At 40.3% G+C, this 20,253-nt stretch overlaps 2 protein-coding genes across 2 annotated transcripts in view; one reads left to right on the forward strand and one right to left on the reverse strand.

Annotated features, from left to right (window-relative positions):
- The window catches only part of SBF2 (SET binding factor 2), a 636,382-nt gene extending 626,168 nt beyond the window's left edge, over positions 1-10,214 (reverse strand). Inside the window, exon 1 of the mRNA XM_075065844.1 lies at positions 10,008-10,214. Coding sequence (XP_074921945.1) covers positions 10,008-10,062 — 55 coding nt within the window. The 5' untranslated portion in view covers positions 10,063-10,214. The remainder of the gene's footprint in view (positions 1-10,007) is intronic.
- A 5,684-nt stretch (positions 10,215-15,898) lies between these two features.
- Positions 15,899-19,537, forward strand: ADM (adrenomedullin). The gene is made up of 4 exons (XM_032788131.2): positions 15,899-16,893; positions 17,445-17,555; positions 17,802-17,942; positions 18,422-19,537. The coding sequence occupies exons 2-4, from the start codon at positions 17,458-17,460 to the stop codon at positions 18,768-18,770; spliced, it is 588 nt and encodes a 195-aa protein (XP_032644022.1). The 5' UTR covers positions 15,899-16,893; positions 17,445-17,457; the 3' UTR covers positions 18,771-19,537.
- Positions 19,538-20,253: the final 716 nt, after the last annotated feature.

The following is a 20,253-nucleotide window of genomic DNA, read 5'->3' on the forward strand; positions in this document are numbered from 1 at the left end:
CTGAACACCATAAACCAAAGATAACTGCATAGGTCAATTTCATCACAACATTAAAAAGTGCGAAGATAGAATATATTACATATTAGTTGAATTTAGACTTTAGCTAAACAAAGACCATAGTATAATAAAGTAAGAAGGAACACCAATCAATGCTTTTTTTGAACACTGCCTCTTATAAAGACTGTTTTCGGTTGCTTATAACTTTTCCAAACTTTAACCATTTTGACTGAAGTTTTCTATGCTGTGACCTGCCTGTGGCTTTTTTTTTTTTTTAAATTTCAGCCACAATGGGTCAGCCACTTCTGAGAACGAGGCCAAGGAAAAAGACAGTCTTCTTCATATTAAAAAAATTCTAGTGACCATTTGTTTGAAATGCTCTATCATCCCCATAGTTTGGGGAAGAGACTGAAATGTGGACAGGGCACAGGAGGCGGCAACCTTTTTGCCAGTGATGTACCTTTTGCCATCCCCATGAAAATCCACCCAAATGTGGCCAAGTTATAGGCCTTTGGAGGAAAAAGCTGCAGTTCACATACACTCAATAGAGACTTCTTCAATTTTAATAGCTAAAATCTCCAAAGATTCCATCCTCACTGACCACATTGGGGTCTCACACCACCTAATCCCTACACATACCATCCCCACTGAACATGCTCCAACACCTCACAGCTCTTATGTGAGCGGACTGTGCATGCTCTATCCTCACTGAGCAAATGAACAAGACCTCAGAAGTTTTTTCCCGTAATTGCTGCCCTGGGCTGAGATGGGACCAGGCACTGGAACTGACAGCCTCTCTCAAGGACACACGCATACCCCGCTGGCACCCAGATGGCTTGGAGGAGGATGTGCTCTGATCTGAAACCAAAGGGAACAAAAACCAGACTAGGGGTGAGGGAAAGTAGTAGACTGGAGACTTGGGCAGATGGACAGACTGGGACTTGAGTAAGAAGCCTGAGAAGTGGAGATTAGGACTGGGTAGACAAGGAGAATGGGACTAGAACAAGGAGCCAGGAGCAAAGAATAGAAAGGATAGGTTGGAGAGGATGGAACAGAAGACATCAGGCTTAAGGGACATGTGAAGAGGATCCTGCCCACTAAAGAATACGCCCCTCCAGATGCTGCAATGGAGCCCAAGAGTCCTGAGTCTCACCATTCCTCTGCAGTCAGCAAATATCTGTGAATCCCACTGGCAAATGCATGTCTCATCCCCCTTTGCTGACCCCTGCAGAAGATGACAAGCTACAATTGCCATCAGTTACTCCATTAGCTCAAGTGGCAAGGTCTGAAGAGTGGATCTAAAGGTTCCAACCCTGCTGATGACCTATGTGGATGTCAATATGATCCCACATGATGGAATTTATTTCAAATTTGCTTTTTTTTTCTTTTCTTTTCTTTTTTTTTTTTAACAGGTAGGAAATAATTAAGATTGCAAAGTCAAGCACTGAAGTTAGGAAATCCCAGAACTAAGATTGTAAGTGGAACTGTAATTCGGCCTCTTTGGGTATATGCATTAAGATATAATGTTTAATTATATGATTATTCATTATATTTTCCACAGGGTCCTTGCTTCGTTCAGAGCACAGAATGGATCTGCTCTGGGATTCATCATGGTGAAGGAGGTAGGGGCCTACACGAGGATAAAGGATAGTCTCATGGTTAAAGCAGTTGAATGCTGCCCTGGAGGAAATGGATTCTGTCCCTCCTCTCCCTCAGAACTCCTATGTGATGCTAATGAAGACAATGAAACCAAAATTTTCACAAGTGGTCACTAACTTCGTGCTTCTTGTTTTCTGGGGCCCATCTTGAGACCCTGATGAATGATCTGCAGAAGTGTCAAGAACTCTCAGCTGCAACTGAAGTCAATAGGAGATGTGTCTGAATCTATAGTTCTATATATTGTTAAGTGATCTCAAAAAATAAAATCAGGTCCACCCATCTCAAATTGGGCACACAAAATTAGTGGATACTTTTGATCTTAATCTCTCTGTGCCTCAGCTCCCCATCTGTAAAATGGGGATTATAATATCCCTCCTCCTCACAGAGATCTTGGGGGGAAAATTACTAATGTTTACAAAGCACTCAGATACTGTAGTGATGAATGCCATAGAAAACCCAACAAGGAAATTAATAATTCCATTTTCAGAGCAGGGTAAGAACAGTGTGCAGAAAATAAGCATGGGGCCACACTGCACAATAAGAATAAAACAAAATATTGATAGCGGCTCATTAATTAAGCATTGTCCACTGGGAGTACTGAATGAGACCGGAGTCTTGTATAAAAAAAATAGTATATAGTCATTAATTACATGACTGACTATCTTAACGCACTTGCACAGGGGCCTCATTAAGGTTGCACAGGCAACTTTAATTCTAGCATTTCCTAACGTGAGTGCTTCACTTTGCAACCTTAATAATATTCTTTTAATGTAATTGTGTGTATAATTATTCATAAAGATTCAAGTGTCCTAAATAGTTTTGTAGAATCTTCTTAATACCTGTGATTATTATGATCTTCAGAATTTCTACATCAGTATTTCCATCAACACCCAAACATGCAAAAAGGGCACTCAAGGTTCACCGATCCTGGCCAACTCTTGGTTTTGTCTAAGCATGAAGCATTTGGTACCTTTGTATATTTTAATAGAGATGCTGTATTTTCCATGCTTTATTGTATTTACTGTGTTCCCAAGAAAATTGTGTTCTAAACAATATTACAGATTATTGTATGAGTTGGTTCCAGTGTTTGACCATACCGAAATTGCAGGAACAAGATTTGGAAAATGAACTTAGAAGCAATTTAAAAAGCCAAATAAAATCATTGTATCCTCAAGTCACTGATGAATAGATAAGTAAGTCATATTCTCTGCCCAGTATGCAGGGATTTAGCAGTTAAATCCCAATTAACACTAAAAAGATTGTTCGTGACTTCAGAATAGGACGTTAACACTACAGGTGCAATTTATTCTTTAAAAAAAAAAAAAAAAAGCAAGTAGTACACAAATTGACATAAATTATCCCAAAACAACAGAAATCAAACACCTTCAGTACAATCACATTAATCTAGTCTTTCATCACAGTGGTCATTGTTAGATTAGCACTAAACTTGCAAACCTTGCATTACTCTGCAAAGATGGAGTAGAAGGAGATCAGCAGCAAGTTTTTCCCCCACAATTTAATCAGTTTATATGGTACAGATTTTAGCAATATTTTTCAAAGCTGAACACTGCAACTACTGTTTCCTGTTTGAAAATTATGCCACAATTTCAGTTCCCCACTTTATGAGCTGCAGCTATTGGGAGTGCGTTGCTATCATACTGGTATTTTAAATTCATGTCAATGAAGCACCAGAGCAGTATAATTATCTTCACTAGTGTTATATGATAAGGCTACTATGTTTGTTATATTACAAGAGTTAAAAATGCAAGTCACCGCTGTTTCCTACTGCACAATATGTTTGCAGTTATAGAAGCCAGGGCTTCAGCAGTGCTCAAACTTGCACAATGTAATGTGCTGGCCAAGAAGAGAAGAATACACCGTGTCAAGCAGAAACATCCTTCAGTTAGATATAAAACTGCAGTATGTTAATTTAAGACTGCCACAGAAAAGAGCAATTATTTCTCTGTTGCAATTTAGTCTTACACTATCCCTGAAGACATAAAACGTTCATTATCTTTCCTTACTAAACAATGCCAGGACAAGTTAAACTAGTTTCTGGACAAGCGTGCACAATAACCATGTGTGCCTTCTGGACATTAAATTTTAAACTGAAATAGCTGTGTGAAATATTTCTCTGTTAAATGAATACTCTTTTCTTGCTATTATCACTATGAAAGGGAGATCCAGCGGACAAGGTTCAAAATCCAAGTTTTGAAAGAAGTGTCAGAACAAGAAGGTATAACTTCACTTTCAGAGTTGCAGTATTCTCTTAAATTATGAATTAGGTGATTCAGAGTAACCACTTTCAATTACAATGAACAGCTTAAATAAATAAATATGCTTATATTGGTAGCAAATCTTTGAATCTTAGTTTTCAGAGACCAGAGAATGTCAATGGAAAAGAACATGAGAAACGTATTTCTGCTTTGCCTTAATGCCTACGTAACAGTGGATTATATTTTAACGAAGATTACACTACTCATGTGACAACCTTCTGTTACAACTTCATTTTTCCCTATACACCAAGTGACTGATATCAATCATGTGTGATTACTAATATCTTATCCAATACACAATATTGAGTAGCTGCATTCTGATTTAACTCAAAGCAGATTTTGTGCTTTGATGAAGCATTAATGCTCCTTTGCCACAAAAAGTATAGGGCTTTTGTGTTTGTTTTCTTGGTTTCTTTGTTTAGATATATTGTACTTTTAGGACTAGACTGCAACTAGTCCTCATGCAGTCGTGGCACAATCTGATTTCCTATACTCCTCCTACTTCAGTATCTCTTTTTGTAGGGGGAAGGGGTTTATTTAAAAGAGGAAGAAAGTGACTTTCCTTGATTTATGGAGCAGCCAAACGCCTGTCCTGGGTACTATATGTGATACTACTTTAAATATGAAAAGACTTAGCACTTATTATGAAGTTACACACCAGTTACATCATCTCCAAAAAGACTTAACACCACACACAACAAAACAAAACAAAACAAAAAAAACAACACACATTCTAATTCTAGCTGGAGTTTGTTTTGTTTTAACTGAAATGGGCACAATATCATTCTTCTGTTTATAAGCAAACTGATCACAGAAAAGTTAACGGAATCAAAACAAAAATACCACATCTTAGGAATTTCTTCTGCCCACTTCACTTCATGCTCTCTTATCTAGCTTCACAATCTAACAAGATGTGAAGCTAGGTAAGAGAAAGTGATTTCTTTAAACAAGATTACATAATTTTGAAAGTGAAGGTACAGGCAGTTATAGTATGATCACTTGTCACATTAGAATTTATTAATCATTCTAATAGTCAATAAAAATTAAGTACTGAAGCCTTATTCCATTTTTTAATACATAGAACCACTGAATACCAGGAGCAAGAGTAATGCAGACTAATTGTTGTTTAGTTTTAGAAAAAAATATTTACAACAAACAACAGATTCTCTCTGTTTTGGCAATTTTTAGAGTTTACTTTATTGTATACATTATTGCATCTCAATTACATCCAAGTTCTTTTTCCAACGTTTTAATTAAAGAAAAGCCATGGTGTGTATATGGGCAAATTAAACTTGCCCAATATTTAGTTTCTTTCTTTGCCATTACCATTTTGTTTCTGTTTTGGGAAAGCAATACAATCTTGTCTCTCTCGCATACCTTTTTGAATAAGGCCATATGTAAATTCCAATGATGAATTTGTGATTAGGGTTTATACCAGCAAAAAACAAAAACACAAAACAAGCAGCAGCATGTTTTCTCATGCCCTTGTGTGATCTTTGCAAACATCTGTGCACTTCCCTAAATCCCATCAACATTCCATTATGCAAAACACATTATATGGGAATTCTTGTTGTAAAGCACATCAAACACACTTCAAAACCCATGGGAAAAAAAAAAAAGTCATAGAATGCACATGAAGTGGTGTTTTTTGATTCATGGGGCCTACATTTCCAACTGCTACATTCTTTGCAAAGAAATCTCAATACGTGCCCTTTGGACTATTTCTGCATTACACTAACTGGTTGGATAACAAAAATCTTCTCCATCCCAGTAAGAGCTCACATACGTAGATGAAGTCCTAGTTACAATGGACCTGAGCTTGCACTCCCTGTGCACCTAAAACTTCTTTTGAAGTCACTGATTATTCTGGGTATGTAAGTGATACAGCAGTAGAAACTGAAGTCAGCAAGCATTTAATGTGACAAAAGTGAACGAGTCAGATTTAACATGTGTAGCTCTATAATTGTTAGTTCAGAATAAAAGTAAGAGCAGTAACTAACAATTATAGAGCGACATATATTAAATCTGACTCCTTCACTTTTGCCACATTAAATGCTTGCTTATTTCACTTCCCACAAGGGCTGCTTCATCTCGTCACACCCAAAATGACCAGTGACTTCAAAAGAAGTGTTGAGAGTACAAGGAATGCAAGCTCAGTTCAACTGCAACTAAGACTCCAACCTGCATATGTGGGCTCTTACATCCACACAGAGTACATCCAAGATAAGTAGGGCTTGATCATGGTACAAGGGTCTATGTGTGTGAATACAAATGCAGAACTGAGATTCAACTGTGCATGCATCACTCACATGTATGTATACTGACAGTTATACGCGTCATGGGGCAAGTCGACAAGAATAATTTTCCTTCTTGAAACTTTCAACAGTTAGTAAATGTGTGCATAAAAAAAGTCACATACTTATCAGAAAAGTTGCATGGAATTGTATACAATGCCTACAAAAAATAATTCTGTTAGTTTTTAAGGTTGCTAGATTTTATAGCTCAATATCACAAACCATAAATAGCAGGGTAATAAGCAGTTGTACAGACACTCTCTCCCAATAAAAGCCACCACTCCAATTCCATATGATCATGCACAGGTACACTGTCCCATTGACTTACTCTTCCGTGTAAGAGTGCACCTACAGACAATCAAATGCAGGATCAGGACCCAAATACTTCTATACTTGCAATGTATTTTTAGAACTGATTCAGGATTACATACAACATGCTGCCTGCCAATTTGTGTCAGTGAATGTCTGCCATACTTCCAACTAACAAAGACTGAAAAATCTAATCAAAGGAGTTAGATTAATCCACCAATTGTGTGTGACTGACACACTGATGGTAGCTCCAAGTCAAAGCTGATTACACTAACAGGGTGGCACAGGGAAGCTTATAACGCCACAGCTGTACACCTATTTCATGAATAAACATAGGATTAAATCAACAGAATTGTCAATACAGCACCTTTTCACCATCATAAAAATCATTTCATACTAAGCTAAAATACTTTTTAAAAGGTGAAGAAAACATTATAGAGGCTTCACTAATTTTAAACTCTACGTTCCTTATTTGGGGATTACCATGAAACTAAACTAAATTACAAAATACGAACCAATGCACCTGTAAATTGCTAAATGTTATAATTTTGAAACATCCAAGTATAAATAATCAACTAAGTGGGAAAACTGTCAGCACATGTTTGCTATGGCTAAAGTGCCAGGTGAAATAGATTTGCCTTTGTAATAAGAAGGATAGTCTTGTCATTAGGACACCGCACTGTGACTGAGGAAAAGTGGGTTGAATTCTCAACTGTGGGTAAATCCATTCATCTCTCCTTGCCTGAGTTCTTCATCTGTAGAGTAGGGATAATCCTTACCCACCTCATGGGAGTGCTGTGAGGATAAATTTGTTAGTGTTTGTGAGGCACTCGGACACTAAATTGATGAGGGCCATGTAAAAAATAAGACTATAATAAACAGTATCTTTCTCCCTTTTTCAGACGCAATTAAAAAACGCTTATTGGATCAGGAGTTGTAACACTGATGTTGAGAGTATTTTCTGCCAATAAGAACTCTAAAAATAGTTTCTTAAACTACATGAAATATATTTCAAGATTTTAAAAATTTATACTGAGTCTATTTGAAATCATTTAGAAAAGTTGGTGTAATGGGTTTTTTGCATTTTCATTAATTACAAACATTTTTCACTGCCATTAAAAGTTAAAACAATCTAATATATCAAAACAATTGCCTTTTAAAAAGAGAAAGTGAAGAGAAAAAAAAAGTCTATACACAATGATTTATTTAAAACCATCAAGAATGATTATACGTTTATCTTAGAGAAATCTTTTTGGGCTCATCTATTTCATATAGAAGGAAATGGAATAAATACAACAAAAAGAACTTTGGAATTTCACAAAAGAAAAAAGTCAGTACTCTGCGCATTATGGAATTGCATGTGGGGGTGAAGGAATCTGGAATACAGTGCGTGCCTAGTCTTCTGGAGAATGTTGTTTTCTCTCAAAGATTTTGAACAGTAGGTGTTAAAAACAGCAGCAAACCCATTCAATAATAACTTCTGATTTCTCTGTCAGGTCTAAACTAACTATTTCGGGACATGGACTCTTCAAATTAAGGTCCCCGTCCTGGAAGCTTTTATGCATCTGTATAACTTTACACAAGGGAGTAGTCCAGAAGTCAATGAGACGTGCATTAAGTTATGCATGTGCTAAAGTGCTTGCAGGATCAGGGTCTTACAAATACAGACATTTGTCCAATTCTGATCTGTCAATTTACTTCATATAGTGAAGATGTCAAAGCTGACTGCAGACCCTTAAAAAAGCAATCTACATATTTGTCTCTTCCCCTTAATGGCCCTTGGCTTCTTGCACCCTACTTCTACTTCACAGTGCTTTACACGTCCTATAATTTCACCATTGGAATTAGAAAAGACAATACATATTGCAATGCATAGACAAAATGATGTGTGAATTTCAGAAGGAACACCAAAACTTTTATGGACCGATTTTTATCCAAGTCAAACAAACCTTCTAAATACAATACTTAGATTTAATAAATTTTATTTTTCTGTTAAAGGGTTAGTTTGGCATCTTTTTCTTTATTATGTATATATTGACAATACATAAAGGAAGCTATGGAGTAACTATTACCTTCAGAGAGTCCACGAATACAGATTCAAGTACAAGATTTAAATATGATTTGTTATATATAGCCTTAGGCATTTATAAAAAGCATTTAATTATTTAAAATCCTGCTTAATGACAATAGCTGATTAAACGCTCACCCTAAAATATCCACTGAAAAGCAAGTCTGTGTGTATCTGTGTACCAGTCAACTCAACTGAAAATTAAAATACATCAGTATGAGAGTTGAAAGTTTCTTCAGCAATATCCATAAACAAGTGATGTCATGTCATCATTAACAAATATTATAGCCAGAGAATAAAAGAAATATTTTAATTTTTCTTTGCCTCTAAGGGTGCACACCGGACATAAATAACGTCTCCCCCTCTCATCTGACCAGAGGAGTAGAAACATTTTTGCTGTGTCAATTCCATAACACAAGCAACCTTACAGAGCCTATTGCTACCTATACTAAACCATCAACGGCACCTCAGTGAGGCGGTGATTAACAATTGTTTGTCCCCAAACAAAATGGCAATAACCCCAATTGGTTTCCAGGATGATCCTACTTAATCTTTCTTTTAGCATTAAATTTACTATTCCGCTAAACAAAATATTTTGAAAAACTACATACATAAAGAGGTAGGAGAAAGGAATAACAAAAATATTATTCCTTACAGAGAAAACACCTCATAAAATAACAAACATGAATCCGCACCTGGGGATTCTTGTTAAGCTAACGTTTAAAAGCTCTTATAATGAATAATTTTTATGATGTAAATTATGAGGCATTTAAAATCTCTCGTTCTTTTTTCACAATTGCCCTCCTTCAAATGATCAAAATGGCTCCTGGAAAGCACAACAGCCTACATCCAAATGAAATTACCAATAAGTGACAGGATCAGAATGTCACCTCTTCTGCTGAAAATGACCATCCCAACCCCCGCATCGTTCATAACTCGCTCAGGATATGACAGGCGTTTTAGTGCTGGGAGGGACGGGGGGGGGGGGGTTTACTACTGTGTTTCTATTTTCACTGGCAGATTTTGAAAGCCACTCCACACATGCCCGTGCTCTGGGAAGGTCCTGGAGCAAACATGCCCGCCTTCATCGCAGGAAGAGAATCCCCTCCTTCCCCCTCCAACCTATCCACCGTCCTGGGGAGAAAATTAACCCCCTGCTAAAGTAGCCCCCTTCGTGAAAGCAACCCCCTGAGCCCCCACCAACCTGGGGAGAGGCAGTTACCCCATCCCCCCTGCCAACCCCTCCAGTCCTGAAGAGAAGTGCTCCCCTCTCCCCGCAGCAGCCTCTGGCACACAAAGTCCACACAGCCTCCACCTCCTCCTTCTGGGGGCCTGCGTGACACCAGGGGGCGGGGGGAGGGCGGCCAGACACTACACAGCAGCATTACAAACAGCCACACCTACCTGTCTTCTCATGGTCATAGCCCACCACAATGAAATAGTCAGCCAGCCTAGCCATGGCTGAGAAGAGCCTGCCTCAGCCCCCACTGCCCCTGCCAGGACTGAGGCTGCTGCTGGCTGCTGGGGAACTCAGCATCCTGCCCCCTGCTCCAGCAGGAGAAGCAGCAACAGCAGCACCTCAGCCATGTTGGACACCCAGGCGCGCTCTGCGCCTGCGCGCCCCCTAAGCCGCTGTGCTGTGACCCCGGCGCGGTTGGGCGTGGGCTGCGGGGTTTACAAATAGCACGCGGAGCGGCGGCGCGACGGGATGCGGTTGGGGCTATTGTCCGCCTTGCCCAGCGCGCGATTGGATTCGGGACGGGCTCCCTTTTAGGTGCAGAGGCAGCGGCGGGGTGCAGCGTCCTCCCGCTTTATTTGCATTTCGCGATTGCACATCGCACGGGCAAACAAATAAATATCCAAAGATCTCTTCCAAAATAAACGTGCCTGTTTGCATTCTGCGCTTGAATTTGAGCCCTCCCTATTACAAAGGTTGCAGCAAGGTAGTTTACCTATGCATATTAGTGCATGCAAAAAAAAAGTCTCTCTCAAAAATACCCGCCCAAAGATCATTTTCTCCTTTAAAGGTTGCAGCAAGATGTATATTGTTCCTTCCTTGTATTTATAGTTTATTAACGCACTTTTAGTTTAACGCATGAAAACTACAAAAAAACAAACACCCAGACGAAAATTAAGTTGTTTCTAAAATATCTTCCCTGACTTCATTAAGCGCTTACACATGGGACCTTTTCTGTTGCAAAAATTGCAGTAAAGTACATCATCCTCTTGTTTTGTATAATATTTTGCTGATGCATTTATAGTTCAGTGCACGCAAAATAAATGCCTTAATACGAAATATCAGGGTATCTAAAATAACCTCCCTCAGTTCCTTCTTAAGAATGGAATTTCAGTGGCCAGGAATTTCCAGGAAGTTTCCTGTTTACTTTTTCTTTTTGATGTTAGGAACATGCTAGGGTGCAGAGGGAAGCAGGCTTTCCTAAACTGAGTGTGGTTATCATGGCACAGCATTCACCAAGTCCCTTAATTATTTGTAGTAATTCTATGACTCTTATAATGCTTGCACTGAGTTGTCTCTGGCAATAAAGTCGGCAGGAAAATCTGGGGCAGAAGGTGTGTATATAAGGGAGAGAGAGGCAGGCTGCCTCTGGCCCAAATTTCTATTAAAATACTGTGATGAGATATGGTAACCATATTAGTTGAAAGCTGGATGTGCCCGGAAATCTTTTTCCATATATATTTATTAACAGGCTTTCCCACTTTGCTTCCCACATTTAGGTTCCATGTGGAGTACAACTTTGGCACTGGCACTCAAGGAGGGGGAAAATCACAGGCTGGTGTCACTTTAAAATTCTCATCGTGAAGATGGTTGTTGTGACTCAAGTGTAGACTTCCAGTATCTATTTTATTTAATATTGTTGGTCTTCTACTTACCCATTTGTGTGATATCCTAGCAAAATGCTATTCTTCAAGAGCCTGCAGAGCTCATTTACAGTTAAGTGGAAGATTTCAGGTTGCTATTTATAGTGTGTAAATAGGACTGAGGCCTTTTGCTCTTATGCCAAAACCTAATTGGCCTACTAGCCGCTGCAAAGATTATGCTGATCAGTGATATGTACTGTGTCTGACAAGACATTGCTTGATTAACTGGTTGAGTGTATGCCAAAAATAGTATAATAAGATAAAAAACACTGTTTATATCCCAGACATGTTTTACAGCACAATAGTAAGAACTGCAGCAGTAAGTGTTATGAATCAGTGTTTAGTTCTAATGTTAGGTTACAACTGGATTTATTTCTCATCACTCCACCATCAGTTAGGATATGGAATACAGTAATAAACATGTTTTGTATAGGAATATTATTGTCCATATCTCAGATACTGAATAACTACACTCTAAATTCAGAACAGGTGTAATTAGAAACAACCCTTTCCTAGTATAGATGGAGTGGACCATTATATGGATCATTAAAATCCTTTCCCTTGTTACTTTCCAGTAGAGGGCAGCAGCCCCCCCAAATCCCTTAACCTAGTCAACGTTTCTATAAAGTATTATCAGGTAGCAAGATTTAGGCTTAATAAAATGCAGTGTAAGCTTCAGTAGAAAAGATGAGAGCATAAGATTAATCTAAAATACTGCATATTAGATTAGAGAAAAAGAAGAGCTGTAGGGGTTCTGATTAGATTGGTTTGATTCCCCCTGAGTAGTAGAGTAGCTAGAATAAGTTTAAGGGATACATTTTTAAAGCTGTGTGAAGGTTTTTGGCAGCATGGTTCTCAGATTTTTATGACTGAAACCTAAAGAGCTGCTTTGAAAATTTAGGGTAAGAAGTCTATAAAATAGTATAATTTTACTACTTTGAGATCTTTGGATGAAAAGCAATGCTGAAATAGCAAAAAGGTATGCATTTGTTAATTAAGCTACACAGCACCTCTGTGAGGTGGGATCAATAGAGTTTGAAACACAGCAACTGTTTGACCGTGCCCAGCAAGAGTACAGAGCAGTTTAGAACAGGGACTGAATAATATTATGTACAACTGAAACTGTGGGAGGAGTTCATATAGGCAGAATGTAATTACCTAATTTGGAATTTGACCAGGAGTTTAGGATTAACATCTCTACTTTTACAAAAAGTACCACTGAATTATTTCATCAAAACAAATCTCAGATTCTCTTCTTTCGCACTTCATTTGAGAGAGCACCTCTAGCAGAACAATGTTACATAGAACTTTGCTGGGTTATTAATTCAATATGCACTTAGGAGAAAAAAATATACCTGGTGTCTCACCAGCACTGCTACCACCATTCCTGCCTCTTCCATCCAAACAGACATAGCTAAATCTTGATTAGATTGTAAAATCTAGTGGGATCACAGCATAGGGTGGCATGCCTTAAAAGCAATCAAACAAAAGAAAAAGCACTTCTTAACTTGAATTCACTTCTTAACTAAACTACTTATTTGGGTACCATATGGTCATCATCATCATAGTATCTGAGTATGTCCTAAATATTTATGGAGTTATCCTCTGTACATCCCTGTATCCCCATCTTACAAATGAGGACATGGAGAGAGAGAGAGACCCTTGCTTTAGGTCACAGAGGAAGTCTGTGTTAGAGTGGAGAATTGAAACTAAATCCCTGTCCAATGCCTCAACAATGAGATCATATTTCTTCCCAGAGAGGGAGAGGAACTCATCCTGTTCTGCCTGGAAATTAAAAAAAAACTTTCAGAACATTGAGTGAACTTATGTTGTAGGTGGAACATTCAAAATGTTGAGGACAATGGACAAGTCCCAGAGCCTAGATTTGCAAAAGTGTCCAGGGATTCTTGGGTGCTTCAATTTTTGGATTCTCTCCACTTTCTGAAAATCAGATGCCATTAAGGCGTCTCTTGTTGGGCACCCAAAAATCAAGGCACCTAATATCACTAGTCACTTTTGAATATGTTGGCCCGAATTAACTGAAAAGGAATAAAACTAAAAGCAAGAATTCGGCAGATTGACTTTGGCTGAGATTTTACACACTATATATTGTAGAATACTTACATTCATATATTTAGTCCAACTTCAGATTCATTATAATATGTAGTAAGACAATGTAAATTGCATATAAATATCATTAAATTAATATCAATCCATACTTAAGGGCAAAATTCCATACTCCTTGCACAAGAAAATCTCTCTCTGACTTTAAGGAAAGATTTTCTTGCGTAAGTCATATGGAATTTGGCCAAAAATCTATTTTCCCATTGATGCACAGAGATCTTAGAGAAACTCATGGCAGCAATAATACTTAGCACTTTGCCTATTCAAAGTGCTGTACAAACACTAACTAATCCTCACTATCTCCCTGCAAAGAAGGTACATACTGTTAATCCAATTTTATATATGGGAAAACTGAGATACAGAGAGGTTGAAGTGACTTGCCCAAGGTCAACAGCAAGTCAACTTGTAACAGATTAAAAATGCATAATTCATAATATCTAGCCTAGCACTCCGTCCTCCAGACCAGTGAGTTTCCCAATTAATGGGAGTCAGTAGCTATGGGAGAATGGACGTCTCATAGGAGAAATATTTTCCATTGTATTTAATTATGTTACCTCAAAAATATATGATGAATAATACAAGGAACATCCTGTGTCTCTTTTTTTAAGTGTAAAAACTTGACTGTTTGAGAAATCATTTTCAAAATAAAAGAAGCAATATTACCCCATGTACAAACTCAGTGTTTATAGCTCATTTTTAAGCTCTTTGTGTGTTTATGCTTAGGAAGGACAACAAGCATCTGAATTCAGAAAGCAATGTTTTCATGTTAGACCTAAAATCAACTTTACCTTTTCAGAAACTACACCAGCAGGTTGATATATTGAGTGCCAAGTTTCAATCTCATGTTAGGTTAAAATGATTTATATATCACTGAAATGATGTTTGTCATGAACAGACTTTTAAGCATGTCACTGTTAAGTGAAACAGAGCCATGAATGGTTTATGACACATCTTAAATCCATGTAGGACTCTTCCTGTATTATATTTCCTAAAAGTATAAAGAATGGAATTTCTCTTTTGGCCAATAATTTTAATTAGCTATTTTAATTAGAAATTTTCCACATTTGAGGAAATGTATTCTTACTGAAACTGCAAAGGATTATAATATGAAACCAATGCAAAGCCCATTACATTAAATCCTGCCTTCTCAGAAAAAGTAGGGTCAGCTTCATCATGTATTTTTGCTGATTAAGGAAGGTTTTAAAGAGATGGTTAGTAGTCACTTGAGCTAAAGCATAAATGACCATTAGTTGCATAAATGACCATTTGAGTGTATGTTACTTTGTCAACTGTTTACTCTAGGTTTTGTCTATAAAATAAACCACGTGAAAGATTACTTTTTTAAATTATATATTAGTGATATATTCATTTAATTTCTTTTCTCCCTCATCTACTTAATTGTTCCCTCCCTCCGCTGACCCTTTAACTATCACTACTGCATTATTTAACTCTGTTTTGGGACACAGTATGTATGAAAGGAAATGGAACTACCCAGTAAAGCTACCCAGATTCCTAAGTGTTTGCAGGATTAAGCCCTGAAGTTGTATTAAAATCGCAACGTGGAAACATCTCACTTTTTCTGGAGAAAGACAACGTGTGTTTGGCAGCGAGCGCCCTGTCTGCCTCCACTGCAGCAGCCGCAATTTCAGGGAGAATAGTTAACCCGGAGAATGCATCTCTGTAATTCACCTGCAACGCCTCGCCACACCCCAACCACCTACCTTATTGCCACCAGCCTAGCAATCTATCCCAAAGTAGATGTATACACTGGGGTTGCTGTGAGACGTGAATGCTTCTGGACGCTGCTGGCAAGGGAGGGATCACCTTAGACTGAGTCAACTGTGCAGTCAGAGGAAAGTCTCTGTCATCTTCATACACATACCTTTCCAAAGGTGATACACACGCCAAATTTACCAAAAAAAGACAGCATCACACACGTATACACACCTGGTTTCCTAAATAATGTTTCTTTTGGCAGGATTGTGAATTAAATGGCTCGGGAGTCTGAATCCAGTTTTTATCCTTCAATATTTCTCAACGGTAAAGGCAGCAAGAAACACCAGGGGATCGTCTGGAAAAATGTCAATGCGACTCTAAAGAATCTGCATTTCAACAGCGGATAAGTCTGGCTCATTCTGGTACAGAGTAAAAATGTTCTCTAGTAAAAAGAATCCGAGGGGAAGAGAAAGAAAAAGAAACCTAAACGTCTGAAATGTTCATAGTAGAGATGTCACACTATTGTAGAACAAAGCTATATTTTATTGGCTATGGTGAATACTGACAAAGGCCACGATCCGGCAAACACGCACTTTCTTAACTTTACTATCCTGACTAAAGTTAAGCATATGTTTAACTGTTTGCAGGATCAGGGCTAAAACGGCCCATTGACGGCTTGTCCCCTTACATTTTTAAAAAAAGTCTATACTTGTTAGTATTTTAGATGACCGTGTCTCTAGTTCCATATCAATACAATTTCCTTTGTTTGAATCTTTAAATGTTTGTTCTAAACTTAATATTTTAACAATATCTAAATGTCAGCATACATTAAAACGATCAACAACAGACAGAAATGCTCTAGGGTGTATAATAAATACCAATGCCGAATGATGTATTCATCTCCTGACTTACGTAACAAAGCCTGTTCTTCATTAAAATTATCCATTGCACTTCAAGTTTTCCAAACATAAACTTTAAAAAAGTGTTGACTTGCTACATTTGCATGATCAGGTCTAGCTACAATACATCTATAAATGTCTATCTATAGTGTTTATATTCTAGGGATCTCTATATTATATACTGTATCTGTACTCCATAGACCAACAGGTATTGAGTGTTCCGAATATAAAACAGACTCATCAATACAGCAGATATTGTAAGTTGTAATGAACGTTGCAGCATGCAATGACTAAGAAACAACACCTAAAAATTCCTTTGATAAATAGCACAACGCCAACAAGCTTGTACGGGATAGTTTTTGCTGATCTTACTTTTTGCCCTAGTATCGGTTGCCCCCAATCCACGCTTATCGCAGCACTATGATTAATGCTAGACGTGCCTGAGGCAGGCGGGGGGTCGGGGGCAGAAACTGTCAGACCAGTCATAGGAAGCTCCTCCCCCTCCCCAGCGGCGCTGCTCTATAAAAGTGTGAAGCGGAGCGCAGGCTAGCTAGTGGTTACCTAAGTGACAGGGAGAAGGGGTTTTCGTGGCACAGCGACTCCGAGGGAAACTGCTACTTGGGATCGGTAATATACAAAAAATTTTCTCAGTGGATTATCATCATTATCAGGTACTGATCTTTTAAAAAGAGGAATTAGGTGGGGGCAAATAGTTACCAATCTGGTTTGTTTTTTAAAATGCATGAAGTTATGCTGCTGGGTTTGCACTGGCTCTTGGTATCTGTTGCAGCTTGCCATGTAAATCATAGTTTTCTATGCGAGTTAAGAAAGCTGAGCTGTCAAGGGTTAAAACCAAATACAATTACATATAGGCTGGTAAGGGAATTTGTTGCATGCTTTTAAAAACTTAGTAGCAAGCTTTTTCTAATAGCTTTAGTGAATGAAATCCTAATTTCACCCATTGCCACTGGGGTATTTTTGACAACAATTTTAGCCTTCAGCCATGTAAGCAAGTAAAATGTTTGACAAAAGCAAACTTTGGAGGGACCCTTATTTACTCTGCGATAACTTGCTAAGCCAATATTAGCGTTTAGTTTCGTACACACACCAAGTCCCCAGTGGCTGAGGACCATCCCGAGGCGTAGAGTTCACTGTAACCGAATACAACATCTCTGTGTTAAATATACCCCCGATGACATTTCTTCTCGTCTTCCTCCACCAGGATTTCAGCCAGAATGAAACTGGTTCACGTAACCCTCCTCTATCTCGGGTCCGTGACCTTCCTTGGGGTGCATGCTGCACGGCTAGACGTCGCTTCAGACTTCAAAAGAAAGTAAGTATCCAAATATGCTTCACTGCCCAGGCTGAGGAATGGCTCTGAGACATGGCTAATAGTCCGGGCGCGCTCCGTCCTAGGTGTAAACTCCTCTGGGAACAGCACCTACAACACCCCTTTAGGAAACCTGCGCTGGCAGAACCTCAACCTTTAGCCCCTTACCTGTGCTTGGTTTGGCTCCTGCACTGTGGGCTCGCGCTAACAGCCCGTCCCGCCCCCCCCCCCCTTTGCTGCTCCTTTCAGATGGACCAAATGGGCACTGAGCCGGGCCAAGCGCGACGCGATACCTCCCGGCACGTTCAGCGGGCAAGTGGCAGCTGCGGACGTGCAGCCTCTCATACGGTCACAGGACGTGAAGGAGGATCCCCGAGTCTCGCATCCCAGGTAACTTCGCGGTCACACACGTATTGCAGGCGGGCTCTTGCGCAAGCCGGTGGAAAGTTTTCAGTCTCCCTTGTTCGGGCTGGTTGAATCCTAGATGACCTCCCCGCGGCTGGGGACCCCTAGGGACCGTAAAACCTCTTGGGATCTGGCTCCGGCGTCCTCTATTGTAGCTGGCGGGAGACTCGCACATTTGCTGTGGAAAGCCAAATATAAATGGGAACCTGAGTCCCGGATACACAGCTATAATATCAGCCACCAGACTGCGAGGTCACTTTCTCCAACAGCCAGCAAGCTTTGGGCTATGGCCTTTACTCTGTACTCAGTGCAAACACTACCCAGCCTCCCCTTTCCCTAGATGCACTGCTAATCCCAGGTTTCCCCCGGCCCTGGAGCCCTCTTCCTCCTCCAGGAGGGCCCGCTTGCTCCGCAACCCCACCGCTCCTCTCTCATGTCCTCTTCCTCTCCCCTGTGTCTTGTAGCAGCCCGGAGGATGCCCGCATCCGCGTGAAGCGCTACCGCCAGAGCATGAACGGCTTCCCCCACTTGCAGGCCATGCGCCTGGGCTGCAGGTTCGGGACCTGCACGATCCAGCAGCTGGCCCACCAGATCTACCAGCTGACAGACAAGGACAAGGACGGCGCCGCCCCTGTGAACAAGATCAGCCCCCTGGGATACGGCCGCAGGCGGCGCTCGGTGCCAGCCCCTAGCCGGACGCAGTCTCCCTGGCTCGCCCTGCTCTCCAGCCGCCGGGACAGCACGAGCGCCGCAGCCCCAGGCCAGCCTGGCCGGCTGCAGGCGCAGCTCCGCGCCCCCTCTCTCAAGACTTAAGAGCTGCAGCCAAGCACCGAGCTGGCGCCACCTCGGATGGTGGCTTTCCCCGGTGCTTCAGCATCAGGGAGCCTGTGGGGCAAGACAGCCTCAGAGACAGAGCAGGGCGCGCACCAGCATGGCCTGGGACTGAACACACAGAGTTGGGGTTACAGCAGCTGCCGGATCCCGGAGGCGCTCGGCACCAGCCGGGCCCGGCCAGCCAGCGGCGCAGCGCCCCTAGGAAGGGTCTGGAGCGCGCAGGGCAGAGCTCACAGCTGGCTCTCTTCTTTCTGGTGCCACATCACACGGGGCTGCAAAGTGAAGTCGTGTGAACTCTGGATCTCGGACATACGGGGACTTATTCTCCCTGCCTGCCCTGGCGACTGGGCTGGGGGAAGCACCCTCTGCATTGTCTGCACCCGGCAGGGAATCGGACACTCACTAGTCCCTGCGGGGACTGCCTTAATACTTGAATGTAATAAAGAGAGGAAAAGTGCAATTGTACGTGGTTTAATTAAAAGTGCTGTGTGTGTATAATAAGATAAATATCAATATTTAAGATGTTACTGTTTCCCGTCCTTTTTGCATCTGAAAAGAGTTATTTTTATACGTTATCTATTTTTGCATAAGGGCATTTTAAAAAGCATTGTATTCCCCCTATTTTTCATAGCGTGAATGTAAAATCTTGGTGTTTAACTTTCTCTGAGTCTTTTATCTTGCATTCTGGACTGGTGACAAATGCAGAGAATGTATCCGCTATTCTCCATGGGTAACGTGTGAAATAAAATAAACACTATTACATAAAACAGTGCTGTTATGGTGTCTCTGGAGAGGGTAGACAAGATCAAAATTAGTCATTTCTGACCCTGTTCTCTCCGATCGTAACTATTTCTTGACACGGCACTAGCCAGTGCAATAACAGGGCTATCAAGCCATTAATCACAGGCAGTTTGTCAGCAGCCAAAGCAGCGAAGAAAAGCCTCTTGCAAGTAAACACAATAAAAGCATAACCTGCGCTTTAAAATCTGGAGCAGGGCTATTCAGAAAGCTCCAAGGCCTTTCCTAAGCGCATGATTCAACCCGGGCTGAAATGTCTCACAGGCGGGATTGATCGTGCAAAATTTATTTTTTGCCATAATAAATCATAGAAACAACCGCAAAGTTCCAGCGTTGCACAACAAAGTAATAGATTTATTGTGGGAGCCTGTTCCAAAAAATAGTCATGGCAGTTTACAAGGTTACTTATGGTGAAGGATTTCCTGGGCCACAGTTCAGGTTAAAGTTAGACGCCGACCGGATCAATGTGGGCAGGACATCTTAGCGTTACTTAAAAATTCCCCAAACCACGGACCAGAAAACAAATTCGAGAGCCTACGGAGTTTGTTAATGGAGCTACAGCACCATCTCATGGTGCCTATTACCAATGCTCTAAAGTTCAACTCCTGCATAGATTCAATGCATTGAACCTCCCAAGTAGGTAGAACCGCACCGGCTTGAAGCA

Source organism: Chelonoidis abingdonii, chromosome 4 (assembly GCF_003597395.2).
Source record: "Chelonoidis abingdonii isolate Lonesome George chromosome 4, CheloAbing_2.0, whole genome shotgun sequence".
In the NCBI taxonomy this organism is placed as follows: domain Eukaryota; kingdom Metazoa; phylum Chordata; order Testudines; family Testudinidae; genus Chelonoidis; species Chelonoidis abingdonii.